Below are 27,015 nucleotides of genomic sequence, written 5' to 3'. Positions count from 1 at the left end.
GGTCCTCTAAGCTTGTATGAAAAAGTGGGGTGTAGTGTAGCTGAAATTATGCTAAGACGTGGAATCTTCAGAATCTTCTTTCTCTGAGATTTTTTTTTTTTTTTTTTTTTTTACATATTCTTCTTTAGTGGGTATGGAAGAGAATAACAGACCAATAATCTGGAGTGAAGTTTTGTGTGTGATACTGGCTAGCTGTGTTATTTTCACCCTCTGTGCCTCAGTTTTCTTATCTATAGAATGGGGAGGATAGCGGATTTTGTGGGGTGATTGGAGGATTAATTGGGATGATGGACATAAAATGTCTAGCCTGGTACCTGACAGTGTGGGCTTCCTTCCCCCTTCCTCTTTTCTAAACTTTGAGCATATTGTCTGATACATAGTACTTGTTCAATAAATTTTATTGTAAGGATTGCAGACACGATTGAACAAATACCCTTTTATTCCTGAATTTTTACAATATCCAATGCACTGCGATTTGTTTGACTAATAGTCAGGTGGTTCTTTTTGCAAATGAACTCTTGCTAGATAGATTTTCCTTTCCAGCTTTGGAAGCTCTCTGTGACTTCTTTATACATTCATGTTCCTGTTAGCATTCCAGGATTATCATGGGAAATAATGACGACACCTGATGCTCACTGAGTACTTGCTTTCTGTGAGGCATTACACTCGTGCTGTGTTTATAGTATAGTACGGTTATGCTCCTCACAGTGGCGTAACCATGAAGGTACGTGATGACTCCAAAGTTCAGACTCTTTAGGAAAAAATGAGTGAGGTACATAGTAGGGATTCAACATATAGTCCATTCACCTCTGACTGCATGTATCTGGTTACAGGCACAGTGTGGTGTATTGGTTACATGGATGCTGGAACCAGACTGCCTGGGTTTGAATCCTGGCTCCATCTTTTGCTAATTATGTACCATTGGCTAAATTATATATTTAATCCCTGTATGCCCCAGATCCGTTATCTGTAAAATGGGGGTAATCAACAGTACGCTGACCTCATAAAGATGTGAGGATTAAATGCGTAAATGTGTGGAAAGGGCTTAAGTGTCAGAAAAGTAGTAGTATATACATTGTAGCTATTTAATCTCTTGTATCGCAGCAGATGCTTCATAGTAGTCAGTTACAATCTCATACATAATAAAACTTAACTTTTAAAATCATCTTAAACTCAGTGGTGTCTCAGTAATACCATGTCAGAGTGTTACACTCTTCTGAGAAGCCTGGTAGCCCTTCTTGTCTCCGAACTTCTGTTGGACTCGTTGGCAACAGAAGTTAAAACTTCATTGTTAAGTTACTTGATCAGTGTTAGTTTGATGTCACCAACTTGGTCTAGCGAGCTCTTTGAGAACTAAAGTCATTTCTTGCCTGTCTTAGTTTCCCTTCAGGGCGCAGAACGTACAACGAGAGCTTGATACTTAATGACCACTTATTAAAGGCAGAAAGTTATATAGAAGCAGGATGTCATTTTATGGTGAAAATGATTGGTTAATACCCAAAACATAGTCTTACTGGTATTTTACTTTGTTCTAGGTCCCGAAATATTTGTCACAGCAGTGGGCGAAAGCCCCTGGCAGAGGTGAAGTTGGGAAACTGCGGATTGCCAAGTAAGTGACTTACATATTTTTGACTTTTTTTTTTTTTTTTTTTAAACAGGACTTTATTGGGGAACAGTGTATACTTCCAGGGCTTTTTAAAGTCAAGTTGTTGTCCTTTCAGTCTTAGTTGTGGAGGGTGCCCTTCAGCTTCAAGTTGTTGTCCTTTCAGTCTTAGTTGTGGAGGGCACAGCTCAGCTCCAGGTCCAGTTGCCCTTACTAGTTGCAGGGGGCGCAGCCCACCATCCCTTGCACGTGTCGAACTGGCAGCCTTGTGGTTGAGAGCCCACTGGCCCATGTGGGAATCGAACCGGCAGCCTTCGGAGTTAGGAGCATGGAGCTCTAACCTCCTGAGCCACTGGGCTGGCCCCTTTTTGACTTTTTAAAAACCTGTTTTTAAAAATTGTACAAGTACTTTTAAATGCAATTACAGTTCTTTTTCAGATAATTCACCTGGAAAGTGAAAAGTAATGAGCATGTCAAGGCTTGTCAAGAGATAAGGTTAGGTTGTAGAGACTCGTGTACACTCACACACGCACACGCACACGCACGCACGCACGCACCACCCCTCTACTGACAGCTATAAATATAGAGTCAAATTTATTGGTAAAACTTACTGGCAGTGAAACAGCAGCGTATGTAGTTCCTTCATCCCTCCGTTCTCTCCACATCTTGTTGGGAGGTGCACTTGGGTTGGCATAACTGGATGTACCAAGTTAAGTGCTTCAGTAGAAGGATTTTGCCATCTTGCCACTGTATCTATTTGTAGAGGCATTGGAAGAGGGTTGGGAACACCTGGTGAACAATGTAAGCCTCCAAAGCTCAGCCAGCGTTAGCCAGAGGCCTTCTGTTCCATTCTTTGTGTCCATTCATGCTTAATACAACACTAAGCAGATTTCCATGCCTGCTGCTTCCATTGAAATAGCTCTTGCCTGTCACCATTATTCTCTTCTTTATCAATTAGCTTTTGCTTCATAACAAACCACCCCAAAATTTAGAACAGAAACCATCTTATTTGCTTATAATTCTTTGGGGCAGTTTTGGTTGGGGGGTGCCAGAGGGCCTCCCTCCTGTTTCTGGTGGTTGGCTAGCTGTCAGCTGTGGCAGGGCCATGTGTGTTTCATCGGCCGCGTGCTCATTCATGGGAGGGTGAAAGGGTTCCTGGTAGCAGACGAGAGGGGCAGCCCTGTGCACAAGCGCTTTGTAAACCTGTGCTTGCGTCTTGTTTGCCCAAGTCCTGTTGGCCAGTGGGACTCACATGGCCAAGCCCAGAGTAATAGGCTCCGCCTCTTGAAGGGAGTTGCTGCAAGGAATTGTGGTCCGTTTTTGCCCTCTCCCATGCCCACATTCCTGATCCGAGAGTCAGCTAGCAGCCCTCTTAATTGATTGACCTTCAGCAGAATTTGACGTGGTTGATCACTTCCGTCTTCAAATCCTTTTCTTCTCCTCACTTCCGGTTCACCATTCAGATTCTTTCTCCTCTTTCCTCACTGGCTGTTCCTTCTCGGTCTCTATTGTTGGCTCCTTCTCATCTTCTCAGTCTCTCAATGTTATGTGACCCTAGGGCTCAGCTTTTAGTTCTTTTCTTCTCTCTCTTTGACTGACCCTAGGTGGTCTTATCTGGTTTCGTGGCATATCTGCTTGTATTTAGATACATCTCAAGTGTGGCCTCTCCCCTGATCTCCAAGACTCGTATGTTCTTGATGGTTTCTAGTTGGATGTCTCAGAAGTGTCTCCAACTTAGCAGTCGCTCTTCCTCTGTTCCTTCTAGTGTTCTTTCTGGAACACTATTTCTCTAGATATCCCCATGGCTAGGTCCGTACTTCTTTTAGGTCTGTGTTCAAATATCAGCTCAGCGAGGCCTTTCTGACCACCCTGTATAAAACAGCAGCCAGCACTCTCTATTTCCCATGCTCCATTTCCCTCTGGAGCACTTACCACCATTCTTTCATGCAGTTGATAAAAGCTCACTCAGCTTCCACAGTGCCCACCTGGCGTCCTGTATAGTGTGTTCCACAAGGCCAGGATTTGTCCTAGGGGCTGCTGGGTCTTCAGGGGCTACAGCAGTTCTTGCGTACTAGACATCGGTGAATTCTTGTTGAATCAGCGAATGAAAACTGCTAAGACAAATTTAGTAATAGTTGCTGTTTTATTCTTTTATTTCCTTAGACAGCAGTTCCAAAAGTGAGATAGATAGAAAACCAGTCTATGAACATTTTTAAGGCTTAAATTTTTCCTGCTTATTCTCCCAAAGTATAAAACCTAGACCTCTTTTTGCCTGAAATACCCACTGTCTCTGTGCAAGGGTTATATATCAGGTTGCTGCAAAAGTAATTGCGGTTGAAAAGGTTAATAATAATTGCAAAAACCGCAATTATTTTTGCACCAACCTAATATTTGGCCAGGCGGGGGGAGGGGCGGGTGCGTGTCATTTTAAAGTTTCCTCATTGCAACCAGTCAGCTGTGGAGTTTGGATTTGGTGGATGTCCTCTGGCTTTGGCCCTTTGGAGGAGCAATGCTATATTTTTGGATGATGTCATGTCTTTAAGAAACTTTGATGCTTTCAAGTATTTATGCCCTAAGTATTTTGTTCTTTATCTTACTTGCCGTTATTTGAGATGTATATTTTAATTCCTCATTTTGTCTTAACAAGATGTGGATTGGAAGCAGGTGTGCTTTTATTTCCCAAGTTCTTCAAGTTAGGTAGGGACAAGTAATACATCATTTTTTCAAGAAATGACTGTACATTTTGTAGTGGGACCAGGCTTGAATTCAGTAAGAAAACTCCAGCGTGTTCTAGTTCTGGCTCCGTCTTTCACATCAGGTCACTTAATCTGCCTTTAGCGTCCTCATCCCTCAGGTCGCCTGTTTTGCAGGCTTTTTATATGAATCTAGTGAGATAATATGGAAATAATCCTCACTTATTTATTTATTTGTATATTTGTCTTTATAAAATGAACACATTTCTGGAAAGTTGTAGATAAATCACATTTTTTTTGTGAGTTGTCCTACTTTTATTGAAAAAAAAAGGAATGCATACTTTTAATTGAAATCTGTGGCGATTTTTTTTTTTTTTTTCAGCTTGTAATCCTTTGTAATGCAGATAATTACCTACTTTTTTTTTTCCCATGGAGCTCAGAATTTCTTATAACTGGTTTTACTGGAAATGGGAGCCACACGGTACAATCTCAGAAATGTATGTCACTGAAGAAAGACAGGCTAAAGGAAACATGTACTTGCATGGTGAAGCGTGTGGGATTGTAGAATGACCACGCTAGACAGGACTCAAGACGGGGTTCTCGCCCCCAGTGGCTGTTGGTAGTTGTTTTTGGCCTTGGGCCTGAGCCCTCTAAGTCTTAGCTTTCTTGTTTGTAAAATGTGGATAATAATGCCTTCCCAGCCCACAGAGTGTTTAGGAGACAAATGAAATAGCTTAGCGTTTGTTAAAACGCTTTGGAAACTCAAATGCTCTCCTTTTTCTACCATGACTGTTGCATTCCTGAAAACCTCTGTGTAAAGAAAGTACCTACTTAAGGAATGTAAAATCTTTTGGTGTGGGGAGGAGAGGGCATTATGAGAAATAGAGAAAAAAGAAACAGGGTTCAGGGAAAGCTAGGCAAACCCCAAGTACTACTTTGATCCCTAAAGTAAAACAGTGAGGATAGCATGCTAAATACGCAATAATGGGTGTGCTGCAATTTTTCTTTATCACCTGTTGCTTGATAGAAAATTCCCAGTTGTTTTTCTTCCTCAGTTTAAAGCAGATTAAAGGTTTATGTAGTTGCATGTACTTTACATAGGGTGACCATAACCCCAGGTTTGCCTGGAACAGTCCCAGTTTGCACGTTTTTCTTGCGTAATTATTAATAGTGTCCTCTGTTTCACTCTACAGAGTGTCCTGGTTTAGACAGCGATATTTTTGTCCTTCATATTAATGCGCGTGCGTGTGTTATTTCACGTGACAGCAGTCTGATTTTATGAGCTGGCACTGTTGACTCCTCTGGGGGTCCAACCAAAGCCTCATTCTCATAGAATATTTATTTTGTGTGTGTTTTATTATATAAGCAATACATGCTTGTTTCTTCAAAAGTTACCGATGTACAGAACAAATAGAAGAAGTCATCTGTTTTCCCACTCCTTAGTGGTGGCTAGGGGTAACAGTTTGGTATGCAACCCCCAGATTATTCTACAGACACATTATTACGATGCTCGACATGAACAAAATTTAAGCATTTTGATCTGTTCTACTGACCATAGCTAAGTATTTCTCGGACTCGTTTAGGCTCAGTTTCAGAACACACACAGAACTCTGACTTTGTTCTCTTTGTCCTCTCTTACATTTAGTTCTAAGGCTTTGTTTTATTTGGCTCCATGTTCCTTTCTGTCTTCCTTAGGGTACATGGCCAGTTTTTCTGTTTCTTGTTTTTCTCATTCCAGTCTCTCAATTCCTTAAATACGAAATCCTCAGTAGAGGTGACTTGAAATCCCTGTATTCAAATCAATTTCCTCAAACGACAGTTGAGGAAAAAGTAAACCACCAGAATTTCTTAAGAGAATCTTGTGGTTGAAGAGGGGCTTCTATGTCAATATAAGAGGAAAATAAGGAGAGAGCGGGGAGAGAGAGAGACTTTATGTGTAGATGAAAGATCTAGCAGGTTTTTGACCGAACATGATACATAAACAGTCTTGTCTAGAAGACCTTTTTAATGGTGAAAACAGATTTATAGTAATCGTAAGGTTGCTATGGAAATGCTGGAAAACAGCTCGTTCCGCAGTAGGTCTCCTGGCTATCTTGTTTGTATTACCAGTTCACTTAGTTTTCATTCCTCTTGCAGAACTACTAACTTCACTGTTAAGTGTAGGTAGGATGAGTGAGGAAAGGCTGAACTGTGCATATGCCTGGGTTATCAGGATTTTACTTCATTTTAAGCTGAATGAGTCATCAAGCTTCTGTAACTAAAAACAAAAGGCTCCATTAATAGGTGTTTGTTGTTTAGAATGTAAAATAGGATGATAACCCTGCTCTTTTCTCTGCCAGTCAGCTTACGGTGCACACATTATGTTCAGTTCTTAGTGCCACAATGAGGGACATGGACAAATACGTCCATTCTGAGTGAGACTAGGGTAATGACAAACTGAAAATCAGTGTCCTCTGAGGAATGTTTGAAGGTTGTTAAGAGGTAGGGCAGAGCACGTAAAACTGTCTTCAAATATTTTTAAGACTAGAAGGTATATTATCAATTATTGATTCTTAGAGGCAAGATTAACCATGTTACGGGTTATCTTTGTGGTTAAAAAAAAGTCCATGTGGGTGAAACATGAAAGCAACTAAGGTTTTAAAAAGTCAGTGTGGTACGAGGTGTGATTAAAAAATACGGTGAATGCTTAAGTTAAAAAAAAGTTATTGTTGTAAAAGAAATACTACCATTAATCCCCCTCAAAATATTCCTCCTCACTTTGAACACACTTATCCCATCATTCTTGCCACTTTCTGAAGCAGTTCTGAAGTCCTCTTTTGTGAGTGTCTTTAGTTATGCTGTCGTAGCTGCCTCGATGTCTTGACTGGGGAAGAGCCAGAAGTTGCGTGGTGCCAGATCTGGTGCATAAGGTGGATGAGAACACACGGTAATGTTTTCATTTGACAGAAATTGGCATATGCCAAAGGCAATGTGTGACAGGGAACGTCACGATGGAGGATGAAGTAAAGACACTCATGAAAGAGGACCTCCAGAACTGCTTCAGAAAGTGGCAAGAATGATGGGATAAGTGTGTTCAAAGTGAGTGGGGTTAATGGCAATGTGTCTTTCACTGTAATAAGTTTTTTTATGTAAACATTCACCCTATTTTGTGATCACACCTCGTATACTGGGTATGAGTATGAACTTAGGAGTCATCCAGCTCTGGGCTTTATCCCAACCTTGTCACTTACTAGCTATGTGACTTTGGGTAAGTTGGGTACCCTTTCTGTTTCCTCATGTGTTAAGAGGAGATGGTATAATACCTCATCAGTTCAGTGCGTGCAACATACTTGGTCGGTAAGTGTTTACCTGCTGTCGTGCCACACACCCAGTGCAGACGGAGAGCCTGCTGGTGCTGTGTGCTGTGGGTACACACCCGTCCTCCCCGTCAGATCTCCCAAGGTTGTGCAACAGGCCACACGTGGGAAGACGGCATGGCGTGTGTGGTGTTCTCCAGCAGGGGAAGAGGACTTGGGAGAGGCAGAAGGGAGGGAGCACACATGCAGCTGTGGATGCAGCGCCTCCCAATTTGGTTCCATTTTGATACCTGAAGAAAAGAGAGTCCAGTTATATGAGTAAGATGAGAGTAACAGCCTTTTTAACAGTTGGTTAACATTTGGGCCATTTTTGTCAAGCAATTTATGCAATGTTCCTAAAACATTGTACTTGGATTATTTTTATACCTTTGGACATCTGATGTGTACCACATTTTAGTTAGTTTGTAATTTTGGTTTATTTTAAAAACCAATCTTCTTTCTGCATCATCATCCTGCCTCAGAAAACTTCAGTTTTCAAAATGTTTGATGTATGTCGTGTTTTACTGACAATGATGCAGTCTATACTAATATGGTTTAAGAGATTTAATTTCTAGCTTTCTTTCTAAACACATTTAACATTCAATGTCATCTGGGGGCCCACTAATAGTAAAAACTATGCAAACAAAAAAATCAATAAGATAGAGTTTTTCTGTTATGAAATTGACTGGGTTTAGAACAATGTTATATTATTGATAGAAGTTTAAATCGGTACATACTTTTTGAAGGGCAGTCTGGCAACATATGTGTACACACAGACACAGACGCACACACGCTGCTGCTCAGAACAAAGTTCCAGTCTTTTCTCTGCCAGTTAGCTCACAGTGCAAGTATTGTGTTCAGTTCTTGGTGATGTCCTTATAGAAAGAAGAGTGGAACTGGGATCAGGAGAAGGCTGGAAATATTAGTAATAGAATACCGTGCCTTTGACGCGGCAATTTCTAGGGACTTATCTCGTGGAAGTAACAGGTTAGTGAAGCAAAGATTGATATACAGAGATACTCATTTCACTGTTGTTACAGAGAAAAATTAGTAACATTCTCAAATTCTTTAGGGAGTAATTAAGTAAACTGGGCACATTTTAAAATTATTTAATACTTTTATTTTAAAACAGTCACAAGCTATAGAAAAGTTGGAAGGACAGTATAAAGAACTTTTTTACTACAAACAAGGACATTGTCCTACATAATCATAGCACACCCCTCCAGTCAGCAGATTAACCTCAAATACTGCTACTCCTCGTCCTTCGAGCTCAGCCCAGGTTTGTCCCTTGTCTCCATAATGTTTTATAGCGAAAGGAGCCAGTCCACAACCTCCTCTTGTGTTCAGTTGTTAGTCTTTAGTTTCCTTAAATCTAGAACATTTGGAAGTCTTTCTTTGACTTGTGTGCTGTATAAATGTCAACACTATGGATGCTTACAAGGACCTTACCTAATAAAGTTTGGAGTTGTTTGATGCTTTTTCATGACTACATTCGGGTTATTATGCATCTTTGGCAAAAATGTCACAAAGGTGAAGCTGTGTTCCTACTGTCTTCTAGGAAGGTTTGTATGTTTTCATTTTGTCCTGTTACCGGTAGTGGGAACTTTGATCGCTTGATGAAGGAGTGTCTTCTAAGCTTTTTCACTAAATGTAGTCTTTTCCGCCTTTGTAATTATTAACACGTTGCGTACGGAACACGAGAATCTTCACGAGGGATTTAAACCCCGCCGTACGCAACGTGTTAAGTGTTCTGTGGGGTGGTACTTGGAAACTATGTAAGTATTCCATCCCTCATGAAACTTTCCACTTTGCTCATTTATCTGTGTTAGTATGAACTCATGGATTCCAGATTTACTCAGTGGGTCACTATTTGTCACCATTATCATTTATTCTGATGTTCAAATTGTCCAAAATTTAGCCGTGGAAGCTTCTAGCTGATTCCCGTGCCCTTTTTACCCCCCTTTATTGTGATAAACAAACACACAAACACAACATTTAACATCTTAACCATTTTTAAGTTTACTGTTCAGTATTTAAGTCCTCACCATTCATTGAGTGCTTTTTGTCATAGAAAGATGTTTTAGACTCATCTGTACATTTTCGTCTGAGCCCTGGAGTCATAAATTTCTCCCAGGAGCCCTGGTTCCTTCTAGAAACTAAGATCTGGGTACCACAAGTGCACATTGCTGCTCCCAGGCCTCTCAGTGGGCAGAGCTAGGGAGTATGCAATGTGTGACAATTAAGTTCGTGAACTTGCCCCCGTGCACTTACATTGGCAGCACTGTACACACAGCTCGGGACGGTTTCATAACCTTGGTGTATCAGTGTCTCACAGCTGTGTTTGTGTCGATATGTGGCGGTGTTTTGATGAGTGGTGTTCATCATTGTTGTTACGTGTTTTGTGTGCCGTCGTGAGAATGTCTGAGCTTGAATTAGAGCAACGAACAAACATTAAATTTCTTGTTAAACTTGGCAAGAGTGCAAGTGAAATCAGGGACATGTTAGTCCAAGTTTATGGGAATAATGCCATGAAGAAAACGGCAGTGTACAAATGGATTAAATGTTTTTCTGAGGGGAGAGAATGCATCACTGATGAAGAGAGGTCAGTAATGAGCAGAACTGATGAAAACATTGCAAAAATTTCTTGAATTGTGCGTCCAAATTGCCCACTGACTGTGAGAAGCATAGCAGACCAAGTAAACATTGATAGAGAAACAGTTAGAAAATCTTAACTGAAAATTTTAGCATGAGACAGGTGTGTGCAAAAATGGTCCCGAAGGAGCTCACCAATGAACAAAAGCAAAGGAGAGTTGAAGTTTGCCAAGACCTTTCGGAGAGGCAAGACGATGTTTTGGGCCATGTTATCACTGGTGATGAAACATGGGTGTAACAATACAACCCTGAAACAAAGCGTCAAAGTGCACAATGGAAGTCAGCCAATTCTCCACGACCAAAAAAGTCCCATCAGTCCACATCAAGAGTCAAAATGATGTTGCTAACCTGTTTTGTTATCAGAGGGATTATTCATTATGAATTTGTACCAACTGGATAAACAGTGAACCAAGTTTACTAAATAGAAGTGCTGAAAAGGCTGCGTGAAAAAGTTAGACGACCTGAACTTTGCACCAACAGTTCCTGGCTCTTGCATCACGACAATGCACCAGCTCACATGGCACTGTCTGTGAGGGAGTTTTTAGCCAGTAAACAAATAACTATTGGAACACACTCCCTACTCACCTGATCTGGCCCCCAGTGACTTCTTTCTTTACCCAATTATAAAGGAAATATTGAAAGGAAGACATTTTGATGACATTCAGAACATCAAGGGTAATACAACGACAGCTCTGATGGCCATTTCAGAAAGAGTTCCAAAATTGCTTTGAAGGGTGGACTAGGTGCTGCCATCAGTGCATAGCTTCCCAAGGGGAGTACTTGGAAGGTGACTGTAGTGATATTCGGCAGTGAGGTAAGGAGCACCATTGCTAGGATGAACTTGTGAACTTAATTGTCAGACTTTGTATGTACCCACACAGCTTCACATCTGTATTTATTTCTGTACATACATGGGAAATCATGAAGCGACAGCAATATCCAGTTGCAGTCCAACATCACAGGGTATGTCCCAGTCTTCTCCTTTTTCATATTCGTACCTCTTTTCTGAAAGTGAGAAACCTGATTCCTGTTGTCTGTAATATGTCCACTCTTGTTCAGACTGCTATTCTTACCAGTGTGTGAATGCCCTCCTCTCCTTGCTTGGGCTATAGCACCCCTTACTCGGCCACTACCTTTGCTGTCCTCCACAGGGATGCTCTCAGCCCATCCAGGCTTCCTTCCATCCCCTGCTCTGAGGCTGCCCTCTCCTCGTGGCCATGCCTCCTTCCCTCTCGGGCTCTACCTGCCGGCTTCCGTTTGTCTTCCCACGTGGATGCCCTCACCCTGCTAGCTTCTGACACACTCTGTGCTGATCCATTCTTTTTTGGGGATGCCCTCCTTACCCTCCTGAGCTTGGACACCTCGCCCTGGGTGCCACCCCAGGCACTTCCTTTCCACCCCACTTGGGCTGTGACCACCCTATTCAACCCGCTCTGCAGATACCTGCTACTTTACTTGGCCTCACCTTGGTTTTTGAGCTAGATTGTCCAAGAGTGGGATGTATAAGAATTAAAATCAAAACAAAACAAAAAACCCCTGAAGCAGTTAAAGACTTGGTATTATTTGGTTGGTTTTCTTACCCCAGAAAAGTATGTGCTTTATTGACTGTTGGTCAGTAGTGAAAAGTCTGGCCTCATTGGTGTCAAACCCAAGAAGTGCTTAAAAAGTGTAAGAGAAAGGAAAGACAAATGATTAGAGGAAAAAAGGGAAAGAGGAACAGACTGGCGTCTAAAGCGGGAGCTGTGGGGTATTGAGAAATGGACTCAGTAATGAAATAGAAGCCACACAGCTTGATGAGGCGGTCCGTAGGAGGATGAGCCAGATGTTTACTTGCATCGTTGCGGAAGATGTTACTGTGTAGTCGGTGTTCTTCATTTTAACCACAGGGCATCATGGAAAGGGTCTGTTGGTTGTAATGTAGAACAACAGATGTCACTGTGCTTCGTACACTCACACACCAAGACCAAAGAACACATAATCCTTTTAAAAGAAGTTTTAACTTTCAAAGATTAATTTTTATTCTAGAAAATTAACTTATCCAGAGTTCATCAGTCTCATAGTTAGCTAAGATGCCATTGTAATTATGTATTTGTGAAAATGAAGTTGTCCTCCCTCAAGCATTTCCTCATTGCACGGGTGATTTTCTGATCACCTGGCTAGAAATGTCGGCATGATCTCTAATCCATTTTTTTCTCTTGCTGCCCACTTCCGGTCATTTCCTCTGTCATTCTGGCTCTGCCATCCATGCCTCCTTACCTTCTGCAATTACCTGGCTCAAGCTTTCGTTAATTTTTTTTTTTTTTAATTGAGGAACAGTGTGTTTTTCCAGGACCCATCAGGTCCATGTCAAGTCGTTGTTTTCAATCCAGTTGTGGAGGGGGCAGCTCACTGGCCCATGTGGGAATCGAACTGACCACCTTGATGTTATGAACCCTGCGCTCTAACCACTGAGCCAACCGGCTACCCAAGCTTTCATTACTTTATGTGGGTTTTTGCCCAAGCCTCAGTTCAGTTCAGTAAACATGCGATTGTCTGTGTCTTCGCCTGCAGTGCCTTTCTCTTAACAGGTGTTAAGAGAACAGGTGTCAATGCCTGTGGACGCCAAGTTCAGGAGTGATGGGGGAGGGACTGTATGAATTCAGTGCCTGCCTGTCTGTGCAGGACGAGGGGATTGTTGTCATGCTGACCTGGGCGTGCGTGATTGCCAAATCTTCCAACTCTTCATAAGAGAGCTGCAAATTCATATTTTTATGTGAAATCTGAAAAAGGTTTTTCACCTCCTTTTTAGATAATTTCCCTACAAAAAGAAGATTGACAGTGCGTTTGAATATATTAAAGACTCTGAGAAGTCCTATGGTTAACAATTCTGTTTAAGATTCCGGACTCCGTAGTTGGTGTGAGAGGCTCTTTCCTGCTTGGCTCCAGCCTACCATTCACTGATGTTAGAAAGGATGTGCTGGACACCGTCTCGTTTCTGGGGTTCAGTTGGGTTATTCTCTTAGCCTGCAGGGCTCTCATGTTGACCTCCTCCCTCATTCAGTTCATCATTTCCTAGCTCGCTTTTCTGCATTTCCATGACAGCATGTTGTACCTCTGTCATAAAGTTATATCATGTTGTAGTTGTTCATGATTGGATCTTTCTCGTTAAACTGGGACCTTCTTGAAGATACGGACCTGTGCTCATCTAGACCGTGCCCCTGGCGCAGTGCCTAGTGGATGGGTAGTAGGCCCTTCGTGGCAGTGAGTGAGGGACAGAGCACTGAGTGAGGCTGGTTGGAACTCAGCCTGATGTTGGAGCAGCAGGAGTTTTCTCACTGGCCTTCATAGCCATTCCATGTATATTTTCTCCTGCAGGTTTCTTGGAGCGTATCTTGGTATTTGTTATTCTTTTGCTTAAGTCAGTACTTGTAGCTTTCCATTGCCTAAAGAATGGAGTCGGTGCTCTGTAATGCGATATGCAAGCTCTTCCATGGTCTGACCCCCGCTCCCCTTTAGAGATCATCTTCCACTTTTCCTTATTGTGTGCTCTCCCTTCCAGCCAAATCTGATCACATCTGCGTGATCAGACTTTTCTGTGGCTTTGTTCAGCTATTTACTTCTGCTACTATAGTCTCATCCAGTCCTAATGAAACTGCATTGCCCTTCAAGACTTAGCTCAGACCTGCCTCTTTGGTTGAGCCATTCCTTCTCTCTTAAAATGGAAGAAATGGTGTCCTGCCTAATTCTGGCACATTGTGGCGCTCTTAATTAAACATTAAAATTTGTCTCGTTTTATAGTTATGAGTATACTTTTTATATCTTCTGCTGGCTGGACCTTACACTCAGTACTTTGCATATAGTAGGTATTGAATACATGTTTTTTTTAAATTAGGGTATTATACAAGGTGTATATTGGTTCCATATTTGTAAAAAAATAATAACATTTAAAAGTATGCAATTCAAATATGTAGAAAATAGTCTGGAAGGATATTTACAGTACCAAGACATTAACAGTGGAATTATGACTGTTTTAAAACTTCTGTTGGCTTGTCTGCATGTTTATATATGGGTGTATATTGTTTTTAGAGTGGAGAAAATTGTTTATAATTTTAAAATATTGTTAAATTTAATTTTGATCTTTGAGATTTTGTTAGGTAAATGAAACATCTTCAGCTAGACAAAATAAATAGTAAAATTTGCTGAAATACTATATATCTGGTATTAAATATTCATTTACATGTTAATGAAGGCTAAAAAGTCTCAGAAATAAGACAAGAATTGTAATAAGGTCATTATTTAGATAAGATCTTGTTAGGACAGGTTGTAATAATGTTAAGTGACACAAAGTTATAATAAAATGCTTCTGTGGAGTTAATGAGACTTTTGTTTTTCCTATAGGATTACAAATAGGATAGTGGAGGAAAGCCAAGAGTAAATATTAATCTCTGTAAATGTACTATTGTATGTAAATATTCAATAGTGTTATTTCTTTTAATCTTCATCAGAAACTTGAAAAAATATAATCTAATAAATTAAAATGTTTTCCTTTTCTCTCTTTTAGGAATCAAGGAAGGACCGAGGTAAGATTATTTCTATTTAAATTTTATTTAAACCATGAGATTATTTTACTATGAATTAGTAAAGAGAAGGTGGTGTTTGTATTCTGGAAAACTCCACATCAAACTAGTAGCTGAGGGACAGGAACACATTATATTAATAGTATAAAACGTCAGTCTCATGTGAATGAATGAACTCCTTTCTAGTTGTTCATTTTTAGCATTTTTCTACTTTGACCTAAAGTATCCCCTTTCAGTGCTTATGCAACTTAGTATTACTTCAGTAATATTTTGGTATTTCAGTGTGGCAGAGGCATTTGATGTGGGTTTTTGAGGGCTTTAGAAGTTGACGCATTAAGTCTAGGACATAATTTGCGGTAGAGAGATATTTAATAAATGCTTCAGAATCTTTCCGTGTGGTGGGGAGACCAGTATTTTATGTTTATAAATTCCTTCAATGTAAAATTTGATGTTCTTTTGGGGAAGATCTGGTATATAGTAAAAATCATTTTGAAAGAACACCTACTATATCTTTTTATTCTAAACTTCAATGTTGAGTTATCCATTTAGACATTCAGTTGTATTTGTTAAATTTTCAAAAAGAAAACAGCACCATGTACTCATACAGTAGTCATTAAGACCTAAAAAAAGAAATCCATCCTCAGATTATGGGAGTGTTTAAGCTTTCTAAGTAGCTCACTTGTCCCCCTTCAAGTATAATTGCTTTCTTAATACTCTTAACAGACTCACTTATTCAGCAAATCCTGTTTTCCTTGTATGTGCCGGGCTCTTTGCTAGGAGATCTGTACAAATACATACATGTATATTTATATTTATTTACTTAAGGTTATAAATGTAACGAGACATGGTCCCTTGACCTCAGAGACCTTAGGGGGAAAAATTCTGTTTCTATTTTGGAAATAGAATTTCTACAGCCGTAGGTCAGAGAAAACATCTGAAAGCTGTTTGTATTTATAATGGTAGAGTAGCCCCATTATTCTGACAGATGGGAATTGATTCTCTTTTTATGACTACTAAAGATTTTTGGATGAGATTATTTAAATGCTTAATAAAATGACTAGAAAAGATTCACATTTTAAAAAAATTACTTGAATTATAATCAGAATTTCTGCACAGATACTTTGAATATAAAAGTCTATTGTAACACGCGCTGCTTAAATTATCTATTATTAGGTGTCATTTACCCTGAATGAGGATCTTGCAAATATTCATGATATTGGCGGAAAACCAGCTTCAGTCAGTGCTCCGAGAGAACATCCATTTGTCTTGCAAAGTGTTGGAGGACAAACATTAACTGTATTTACTGAGAGCTCATCGGGTGAGTGAGAAGTATTTAATATGATTCCCGCTCATGTTGTATAGATTTTTCTGTCTCAACATAGTCTCCGAGGTCATTGCCAAGGCTGTTCCCGCCTCTGTTACTCATATCACGCTTCCTTGGTGCTCTGAGTACTTTACTGTGATTGATGGCAGATTGGCTGTTACTCAAAACGTTTAATTCCCATTTGGGGCATGAAGAAATAGAACAAAGCAGATGGAAAAGTGTGGTGCATCAAGTTGCCTTCCAGGATGTTGAAGAAACAGTGTTCTGAGTTTCGCCAAGATAAGGTCTCTGGGCCTGATTTGGTAAATTGATATTCGGCAACTATAAGTTGTCTTTTAAAAAAATGCCACTTAATATTAGGGGATATTTTAGTCTGAATTTTTACTTTCGCATGCTTTCTATACTAAGAGGACCTGTTTAATGCAGAGATTAACTTCTTTTAATTGTTATTGATTTCCAAGAATATAGTGTAAATAAGCTCTGCATAGAAAATATTTCAGTTTTTTGTGTTTGCTCTGAGATATTTTAACAGTTCAGTAGATCAGGAGCAGGTGTTTCAGTTTGTGAATTAAACTTTTTGGGGAACTTTCTTGCAGCATACGTGTATGAATATATGTTTATTTTCATTGTTTCTTGGTTTTTACCCTTCACTGAATTTAGAGTATTGCTATTAAAGCAGCAGGCCACCTCATTTTAGTGGAGTTAATTTCTCATATATAATTCAAAAAAGTTTATTGGTGGTATAAAAGAAACGATCCATGATTTTGTTGTATCTTCATTAAACATTACAGAAAGCTGTAAAAAATTATAGTGTTAAGAACATCATTGTTAAAAAAAGGAATACGCTCACATAAATATTTTGCGGTGTCTTGGATTATCATCAGCTTGGATTACCACAAGCTGATCTAAAAAAATTATTCTTTTTCCTTTTTTTACCCCCTTGGATGTAGAATCTAAAATACAGTAAACTGCAATTTTTCTGTCATCTGGTTTTAAGGTAAAAGATTTGTTTTTATTGCATTATTCTGATGCTATAATAATTTGCAGTGTAGTATTATAGGAGGTAGAAAATGGTAAGCATTTTCTCCTGAAGGAGATTAAACCATTCAACAAACATTTGGTGCTTGCTGCGTCATGGGAATCATTGTGAGTGCATCCGGGGAATCTGACATTTGTCTGTGGTTGATGGGATTTAGTCGGACCTACTGAACCTGTGGAGTTTTCCCTACTTTTGTGGTTATTCTGGAGTGGAAGAAGCACAGAACCAAGATGGTGAAAAGGAGGCAGAGCTGGAAAAAAGTTTGAGGTAGGGGAGCTTGAACTTCCTCTGCAGAAAAAGAAACCTGATTTCAGATTTTTTTCCCGTCTTATTATGTTGTTGGTTTTTCCAGAGCATGATTTATTGCTGGTACTTACACAAAAGACAGTGATTTTGAAAGCTAGGATTTGTTATCCTCAACACCAGTCTTCCATTTTTAATGGCGTCCATCCTGGAGTTAACGTTGTGCCCTTTTTGAACAGGTTGTGTTCACATTTGTGGTTACATTGTATTCCAAAGTGAATGTGGTATTGTAAGGATTATCTTGGCAGGAATGTGGAAAAAGATCAAGATTGTCATCCTTCTTCTGGAATTTGGACAATGTGTGCTGCTTTGTAGAACTGTGATGATACAAATACAGGGCTAAGTTGCTATTAGATGGTGTCTCTATAAGGGAATTTTTTCTTAATCGCATTAATCATTTGTTTCGCGTCACTGTTAATTGACACAAATTTCCTTATTTATGAAATGGGAATAATAATTTACGTTTATGTGTAAATATCGATATATTTAAATCATTTAGAACAACACACAATATATAGTAACTGATCAATAACTGTTATTAATATTATTAATATCAGATCTTATTTTTAAGCACTGTAGGTTTCCAGTTTATTTTAAGGTACATTCATGCATTTGAGCTTTATCTGGGTGTATATCACTTCATAAAATTCAGCCCGTAGAGATTTTCATGTTTAGTGTTTTTTGATTGCCCAGATGACCAAGAAAAAAGCTCTAGAGTTGCTCTTAACAGTTTATTTTCTCTTTGAGGAGCCTTATGTCGTTTGCTCTTTCTGTTCATTAAGACACCAGTTCTGTGACGGGGTTCCCTGGCTCTGTGACTGCTGTGACATTCCTAAAATGCTGGGGGGTATCCATGTATGTGCGCATGTTTCTCTGTAGGACAGGACCGTGCTCTCAGTGGGGTCTCAGAGGGGACTGTGACCCCAAAAGCTTCAGAGTCACTGCTCTGCTGTTGCGTTGGTTGGTCATGAACCTGCCAAAGTATATGTAACTGAGCCATTTTACATCGAGTGGGCATGTATTTTACACTGAAATATACGTGAGGCATGCATTACCTGACTATTTTTATGTTTTCCCTCAAGCATACACCTGTACTGCTTATAAAAAATTGCTTTCTAGACTTTTCACTTCTTTGTAATAGTACACTAAAAACAGGTCTATAAAACGTAGAATTTTATAAGAAAAAACCTCATTTGAGTTTAATGTGTTAAGTTTAATTGTAATAACTTTATTCCTTCTGTTAACATACTTCTACTGGTCTTTAGAGGCCCCTTTCAGCCAGTTTTTCTAATGATTAAATTCTACATATTTGAATTCCTTTGGGAGGATGGGATTAGGAGGTACTGATATGTTTTACAGTGCTTTGTCCTTAAAACAATCCATTTTATGAGCATTTTACAATTAGAATTAATTTGTAGCTATTTGGGTATCCTATCTGAGAGAACATGTCTTATTTTTAAAGGCTGTTTTAGGTTTACCCCCTCCACCTCCATATTTCTCTGTGAAATTCTGAATAATCTATTTCTCTAGTAACTATTTTCCTTGGGATTCTATAGCTAGTACCCTTGTCTCTCTCCTTATCTAGGTGGAACTGCCTCATGTGTTGGGCCTTTATTCGTCCCCCCACCTGGGGACTTCAGTTGAGTCATTTTTCTCTACTGCTCGTTGGCAGCTCGATACCTTCTATTTCTTTTTGTCCTTTGCACCCTTACCTGTGTTCTCACTTCGGTTTTCCTCTTTGTAATTGCCAGTTCTAGACTAGAAGTTGTTCACTCCTCTGTTCAACAGACATTTTTAATGCTAGGCCCTGTGCTAGAATACCCCTGGACTTGTGTTCAACTAGGCAACTGATATGTGAAAAATAGTTGCTACAGGAAGTGCTCTAATGGAGTTATATACAGAGAGGCGGAAAGTATGCGCTCTGCCTGAGCAGCTGGGAAAGGCTTCAAAAATGGAGGTAATACTGGATTTGGGCCTTGAAGTATATGAATAATTGTGCATGAGTAGGAAGAAAGAAAGTGAAGATAAAATTCCTTTTTCTCGCCTTCAAGTATTCTTCTTCACTTTGCTTTCTCCTACCTGTCATACTGTCATATCTATGTAAAAATGTGTTAAGTCGCCTCCTTGAGACCTAAGGAAAAACGCTCAGGTGTGGAGTTTGTAGTCTAGTTTAGCGATGAAAAGGTCTGAACTGGGGCAGTGGGAGTGGAAAAGGGGGAGCCTGTTCTGCAGGTAGCAGAGGTCATTTTAACAGTTTTTGCTGATGGATTCACTGTGTGGGAGTTGGGAGAGTGAGAACTCTTGAATGGTTTCCAAGCTTTTTTGGCTTGAGCATCTGGATGAGTGATGAGACTATTACTGAGTGAGAAAATATTGGGGGAAATGGGCGGGGTAGAGCTAGCTGATGGAAACACGGTCACCTTTTGCTCTGAGTTTTCATTATCTTTGACCCCTCTGTAGCAGTTCATTGATTCAACAAATTGATATTTTTCCTTACTTTTTTCAGGCCCTTTTTTATTTAGACTAGGATACTTTAGTGAGCAAAATTTCAGCATTCAGGGTGCTTACAGTTTAGTAAGAGGAAACAGTCACAGACAAATAAGTAAAATGTATCACCGGCTACAAGGTGGTAAGGTCTTGGGGGAAAACGTGGGACGTGCAGTCAGGAGTACAGGGTGGGGGCGCGGCGGGGTCAGCGTGGGCCTGTGGAGAAGCTGGGGTTTGAACAGTCTTGATCTCCTTCAGAAGAGTTACCTATGGGAGTCAGTTGGCCTACTAGACATTTTCAAGTCAGAGGGAAGGAACACTTTTACGCTAAGGTGGGAGCCGCCTGGCACGTTCTCGGAGGAGCAGGGTCAGTCAGTGTGGGTGGGGCAGACGGGCAACTGGGTGGAGGAGGTTGTTAGGCCAGAGAAGAGGGGTTTGGCTGTGGCAGATCCTAGAGGGATTTGTAAACCGTTGCAAGGATTTGGGATTTTACTCTGAGTGAAGTGGGAGCCACTGGAAGGTTTTGAACACAATAGTGATGTGATCTGACATTTTAAAGGCTCACTCTGGCTGGCCGGTTGAGGAGAGACCTTGAGGGGCAGGGGTGGAAGCTGAAGATTATGGTGGTAATCCAGGGGGGAGAAGACGAAACTGGGACCAGGGTGGCAGCAGTGACAAAAGCCTGGTCTCTCATCTAATGTCCAGTCCCATCTTCAGTTGATTCAGCAGGCAGTCCACTTGGGTTTGTTTATCACCTGAAACCCAGAAGGTATGAAATGAAATTCATGTCTTCATTCCTTTATTCGCCATCTATCCATATTGCTGTCTGTGACACACTCTGTAAGTCTCTCCTCTTGGCCATAATAATTCTCATCCTCCTCTTCCCCTCAGTCAGTCAGTTGCCTCATTGGGTCATTTCTATAGTGTAAATCGCACACACACCTTTCTTTATTCCACTTCATCCAGAGCAGTCCTCTGAAAACTCCGCCACCCTCTCACCCTCTTCTAGTCCAATTTGCTGGAATCCCTTACCTTTTATAGTACCTTCCTGACAACTGCCTCTGATTTCATCGGCCCGAAGTTTCTTTCACAGGCATAAGCATCCCTCCCTTCGCTGCTCTAGCCTTTGTTGATTCTTCCTGCATCTGGACTAGTAAGGCAGTCAGGTTTGTATTACTCTTTTGTCCGTTAATTAAACCTTGTGGGCAGGGCAGCATGTCTCATGCTTATCTCCGTAGTGTCTAGTGTAGGACTGAGCACATATTAAATAGATGGGTTTGTGCCAGCAAGTGTGTTGAAATAGTCTATTTTAGGCTGGTTTTCATGTGAGGTGACTTGTTAGTGATAAAAGGATGAGTTTTCTTCCTTCAAAGTTAATAGTGTTTTTCCTAAGACATTTGAGGTTCAAAACTGAATATTAAATTTCTTTGTTCCCCACTTTATTTCTTGCTCATTATGTTTTTTTGGTGCTGGTGATTTCTTTTACTTTCTCTCTCCTAATCCGCTTAGTTCCGTGCTATGTGCTGTGACACCTGGTTAACAACTGTACACATAATAAGACATATTCCCCAGACAACACAGCAGCTGATACAAGTGACAGTATGTGGGAATTGGTTTGGTGGTGACCTGCCTATTTGCTTTCAGCTTGAATTTGGTAACATACACCAATACACATGTTTTAGAATGTATTCATTTATATTTGAGGAAAAAATGTGTCTATAGGGATGCTCTTTGAAGATGCTGAATTACCAGTCATTTTCAAAGCTGAACTGATACTCTAGAATTTATAATCTGCCTTGTACAGTACTGTTTTGCAAGTGTGGTAAATGAAGCATAAATAAAGGTAACATTTTCATTTTTAACTTGAATTTTTGGGTGCTGATGGAAACATTAACTTGAGAACAGGATATCAGGTATATGGGGTGAGATCAAACAATACGGTGAATGTTTAAATTAAAAAAAATATTATAATAAAAGAACATTGCCGTTAATCTCCTTCAAAATCTTCCCCCCCTCGCTTCAAACACACTTATCCCATCGTTCTTGCCACTTTCTGAAGCAGTTCTGGAAGTCCTCTTTCCTGAGTGTCTTTAGTTGCGCTGTCGTGGCTGCCTCAAATAAATCATTTTGGGGAACAGCCAGAGGACACACGGTGCCAGATCTGGTGAATAAGCTGGATGAGGACACACCATAATGTTTTTATTTGACAGAAATTGCTATACCAGCAGCGATGTGTGACACATAGCATTGTCATGATGGAGGATTATTTACGGCACACTTCAAAACACACCTTCTCTGTACTGTAGCTCACGCCTGACCGACTGCACCGAACAAGTTGACACTTGTCACACACTGTTACTAAGGTTCCACATGCCTCTTCCTGTATTGAAGATCCCTGCCTTTCTGTTGGATGGCACTCGGCAGCAGCATTTACCGTATTTGGTGATCACAATGGATCACACATTGCTTCTGGTATACGGCAATTTCTGTCAAATAAAAACGTTCAGTATGTTCTCATCAACCTTACTCACCAGATCTGGCACCGTGCGATTTCTGGCTCTTCTCCAAAGTCAGAATGATTCAGGACATCGAGGCAGCCAGGACAGCGCAACTAAAGACACTCATGAAAGAGGACTTCCAGAACTGCTTCAGAAAGTGGCAAGGATGATGGGATAAGTGCGTTTGAAACGAGGGGGAGTATTTTGAGGGGGAATAATGGCAGTGTGTCTTTTACTGTAATAAGTTTTTTAAATTTAAACATTCACCATATTTTTTGATCACACCTCATATAATTTTTAGAGGTTTGAATTAAGCTTCATGTATATGTATGATTGTTTGATGGCATTCAAACAGCAGCTGTTTTCTTCTTCATTGAATTTTTTTTCATACTGCTCTTAAACACTAACTCCGCTCTGTTGCCTGGATTATCGCCATGTGCATATTACTAGTTGCAGTGCAGTTGGACTCCCGGAGATTATTTTAGCCTTATCATAATTGTGATTATCCTGTATCACTTTAGTACAGTGGTCTCAAACTTTTTAGTCTCAGGGCCCCTTTATATATTATATGTTAACCTAAATGACACATTTTTATGAAAAACAAACAAACCATTTTCCAAAATAATTAGTGGGAAAAGTGGCATTTTGCCAGTCTCGTAAATGTCTGGCTTAGAAGACAAGCTGGATTCTCATATCTGCTTCTGTATTCAGTCTATAACAATGGTATTTTGGTTGAAGAATCTGAAGAAAATCTGACCTTTTGCAAATACGTAGTTAAAAATGGGAGGAGCACTTAGTAGCACTTTTAGATAATTCAGTTCTTTTGATACTACACCAAAACTCTACAAGTGGTAGTCTCTTTCTTTTTTAAATTGTTTTTTTCCAGTTACAGTTGACATTCAGTATTATTTTATATTAGTTTCAGGTGTACAGCACAGTGGTTAGACATTCATGTATAACCTATGCAGGGATCCCCTGATTAGTCTAGTATCCACCTGGCACTGTACATCGTTGTTGCAACATCATCTACTATATTTTCTGTGCTGTACTTTACATCCCAGTGCAAGTGGTAGTTTCTTAAAGATGAGTTGCAAGACAGGGTCTGAAATCCTATCAGCAAACTTTTTATATTGTTATATTGAAAGCCACTGGTTTTATCTTGTACTTTGAATGAATCTTTCACTTATGCATGATTTTGTAACATCATGCATCCATCATTTGGTGAATAATGATTCACTGAGTAATGCAGTTCTTCCACATGTTGACACATTTCATTATACAATATCAAAATTTTGCATTCATTAACATCACTGATTTAATCAGAAAGTCTTTAAGTCATGGAGAGTTGTCAAGCTTGTGGTGGGTACAAGTTTTTCAAAACTTCTAATTTTGACTTCAGAGGTTGAATTTTATTAATGGCAATAAATACTGCCAGTTGTTTTCTTTGAAAAGATGGGTTTATTCCATTTGTTTTGAGAAAATATCTTTCAGCTACCTGAGTCTGACTGACCCGTTTGTCAATCATTCTTACAAATAAAAAATCTTCCTGAAAAAAGAAGCCCCTTCAGCTTCTAACTCCCACAATCACCACGTGCTTTTCTTTGACACAGGCATCCTGTGTTGGTATCCAGCAGAAACGCTTTATGTGATGTCCCGTTTGGGGTCACAGAATACTAACGGATGTGTACCAAGGGTCAGGGTTGAATAAACCATAATTTTTACTGTTCATCAAGACCATTCTTAAGTGAAACTGCCTTTTTAACTGTAGTGGGAGGTGGTAAACAGTACACTGGTACAGTTAGCTTTGTGGTGGCCCCAGGAGTGTACCCACGATTGCTTTTGCACCATTGATGCAAATAACAGTGAAAAGGGCAATTGCGTATTTTAATGAAAATATTAATAGTTCTGACTTGGTGGACACCCACGTGGTCTTGAGGACCCTCCTGTACTCTGAGGCGTGCGGATTGGGTGCTGTGTTAGGAGAAGATGGAGGCTCCATTTTGAGGTGTCGTGTTGTGTCGAACCCTTTTTACTGGCTGTAGCCTCATGGAGACGCTTCCTCCCCCACGGCAGTGACTACCTGTGTCAGGGCTTGTTGCTGGTGTGTTAGGAGTTCAGTACCGATTTTTCTACTGGATTTGAGCCTCTGTTAAACTATTTCCTTTAAGTACTTATTATTACACTTATATGTTGGTGTATAACCTGCCTTCACATTCCTAGCTTATTTAATTCTCTCCACAATCCCAAGAGGGAATCACTTTTAAATCAACTCTCCATTGTGTGGATGAGAGAACAAAAGCTCTAAGAGAATGTATGACTTAACCCCACTGTAGTTCCTCATATTTAGAAATACATTTTTAAAACAAGCTCTTTTTAAAATAGGTAACAGAAATGCTGCTAGGTGTGCTTGAGCAAATGCCTGCCGACCGAGGTCTGCTGAGTTCGTTGGCAGCTCCGGGTGGTCTCACCGCCCTGCCCTCACATGGCAGCCATCGCCAAGTCCCATCTGGGCTTTCCAGCTCTCCCAGTGAAGAATGGGCAAAGGCCCGTGGAGAGAAAGCAAGCTCTGTTTTTTTGCCTACTCTGAGTAGCAGTCATGCTAGTCAACGTTTGGAATCCTACCAGTTTCTGACACTCGTCTACTTGTGAGGAAGAACAAACTGAAACAAAGATGTATGACTTTCGTGTTTTGTACATTTCCTGAAATGCCCCCAGGGTTTGAGGCTGACTACAGAGGTTCAGCTTTGAATTTTACTGCCGACTGCCTGAGCCATGTCTGCTCTCTGAAAAATTAAGCCCAATAGCAGAAGATGTTTCTTATTTAGTGGCTAGAAAGAATAAAAGGCATGTTTATAAGCTTTCACATTCAGGTATGCATGCGTAACTACACGGTTAATACGTACTGTAGCTCCAAATCTGGGGATGAGGGTGAGGGGAAGGAAAGGCAAAAGCTGGATGGAGTGTATGGATAATATTAAGGTTTGGAGTCACAAGTGAAATTCATTAAAATGTTTGATTCACGGGGCGGCTGGTTAGCGCCGTCGGTGGCCGGTTAGCTCATTTGGTTAGAGCACTGTGCTCTTAACAAGGTTGCCGGTTTGATCCCCACATGGGCCACTGTGAGCTGCGCCCTCAAAAAAAGAAAGTATGATTTACTCTTCACTTTTTTAATAATGAAATATTTCAATCCTATGGAAGTGTCGAGAATAGTGTAACCTGTGGTCATATTTTATAATTGTTAATATTTGCCATGTTTGTTGTTTTTTAAAAGGGAATAGAACATTTTAGATAGAGTTGACATTCCGTTTTCTTTTTCCTGGTCCCACTCCCACCTCCCTTTCCAGAGGTAATCATTGTCCTGGAGTTAGTGTGTATGATTGTGACTCATTGTGATGAGCCTGCAATCGCCTACAACAAAATCTTTACAGTTTCACTGTAAAAAAACCCAAGAACGTTTTTAGAGATAGTTTAAGCAGTGTCGTCCAAATTTCTAGCAATTAGGGAAGTTCAGTGCTTAGACTGAATAGAGATTTTTTAGTATGGGGTATGTCTTATCTTGACAAGCCTTTGTTTTTGGTTTCTTTTGTTTCTTTAGTACATCAATTTTTAAAAATTTCCTGAATTTTAGCATAAATTATAAATTATGTGATCAAAAATACTTACTAAGAAACTTAAAAATTCAGTCCCATGTTTTCTGGTGGAAATACTGATGGATCGATGAAGAGTATAAGGTTGAAAGAAGACTTTTGAATTCTGTTTCAGCCTTAGCACCATGTGTTGTTGTTTTTTTTGTTTTTTGGTAATATAGTCTCTCTGTATGTGTCTTGTAATAATCACACTGACAGTGTATGAATTAGATAATATTTATAGTATTATTCCTCCAAAGAATTGACCTATAATTTATGCAAGGACTATCAGCACATTTGTTTTTTCTTTAGTTTTGGTCATTGTTACGAATTTATTAATGTAACCAAAACCTCCAGCTCTAGTACTCATGAATTCCACTTAAATATGCCTAAAATTGACTGAAGTTTTGGTTGTGATTTCTGCTAAATAACTTTATCTTGTACTTCTGCTTTCTGTATATCCTTGTTTATGATTTTTAAAAAAAAATTTTTAATTAAAGTTTATTGGGGTGACAATTGTTAGTAAAGTTAGCTAGATTTCAGGTGTACAATTCTGTAATACTTCTTCTATGCATCACATTGTGTGTTCACCAACCAGAGTCAGTTCTCTTTCCATTGCCATATATGTTTATGATTTTTATGGAGAGTGTCAGAAAGCATCCTCAAGGTGTTTTTTTTTGTTTTGTTTTTTTTACCTTTATTGTATGTTGTATTTGCCTATTCCTAAAATTCTGTGACGCTCAGCTTTTATTATCAACCCTGTCCATTTCCTGTTTTGTAAAGCAGTTGAGAAGAACTTAGGAAGTTTTTTATCATACCTGGAGGAAATGACAAGCTGTACAAACACATTTTTTTTCTTTTGATTTTTCTATAGCTTCCAGGCTGTAAAGTTGGTTCAT

General features: G+C 39.8%; 1 protein-coding gene across 1 annotated transcript in view; it reads left to right on the top strand.

Moving 5' to 3' along the window:
• Positions 1 to 27,015, top strand: part of GTF2F2 (general transcription factor IIF subunit 2) — a 129,607-nt gene that overhangs the window by 9,999 nt on the left and 92,593 nt on the right. The window contains exons 2-4 of the mRNA XM_019756989.2: positions 1,536 to 1,609; positions 14,824 to 14,842; positions 16,013 to 16,157. Coding sequence (XP_019612548.1) covers positions 1,536 to 1,609; positions 14,824 to 14,842; positions 16,013 to 16,157 — 238 coding nt within the window. The remainder of the gene's footprint in view (positions 1 to 1,535; positions 1,610 to 14,823; positions 14,843 to 16,012; positions 16,158 to 27,015) is intronic.

The sequence above is a fragment of the Rhinolophus sinicus genome, linkage group LG04, assembly GCF_036562045.2.
Source record: "Rhinolophus sinicus isolate RSC01 linkage group LG04, ASM3656204v1, whole genome shotgun sequence".
NCBI classification, from domain to species: Eukaryota; Metazoa; Chordata; class Mammalia; order Chiroptera; family Rhinolophidae; genus Rhinolophus; species Rhinolophus sinicus.
The sequence above is the reverse complement of the archived record's forward strand: the minus strand, read 5'-3'. Positions and strand labels throughout refer to the sequence as shown.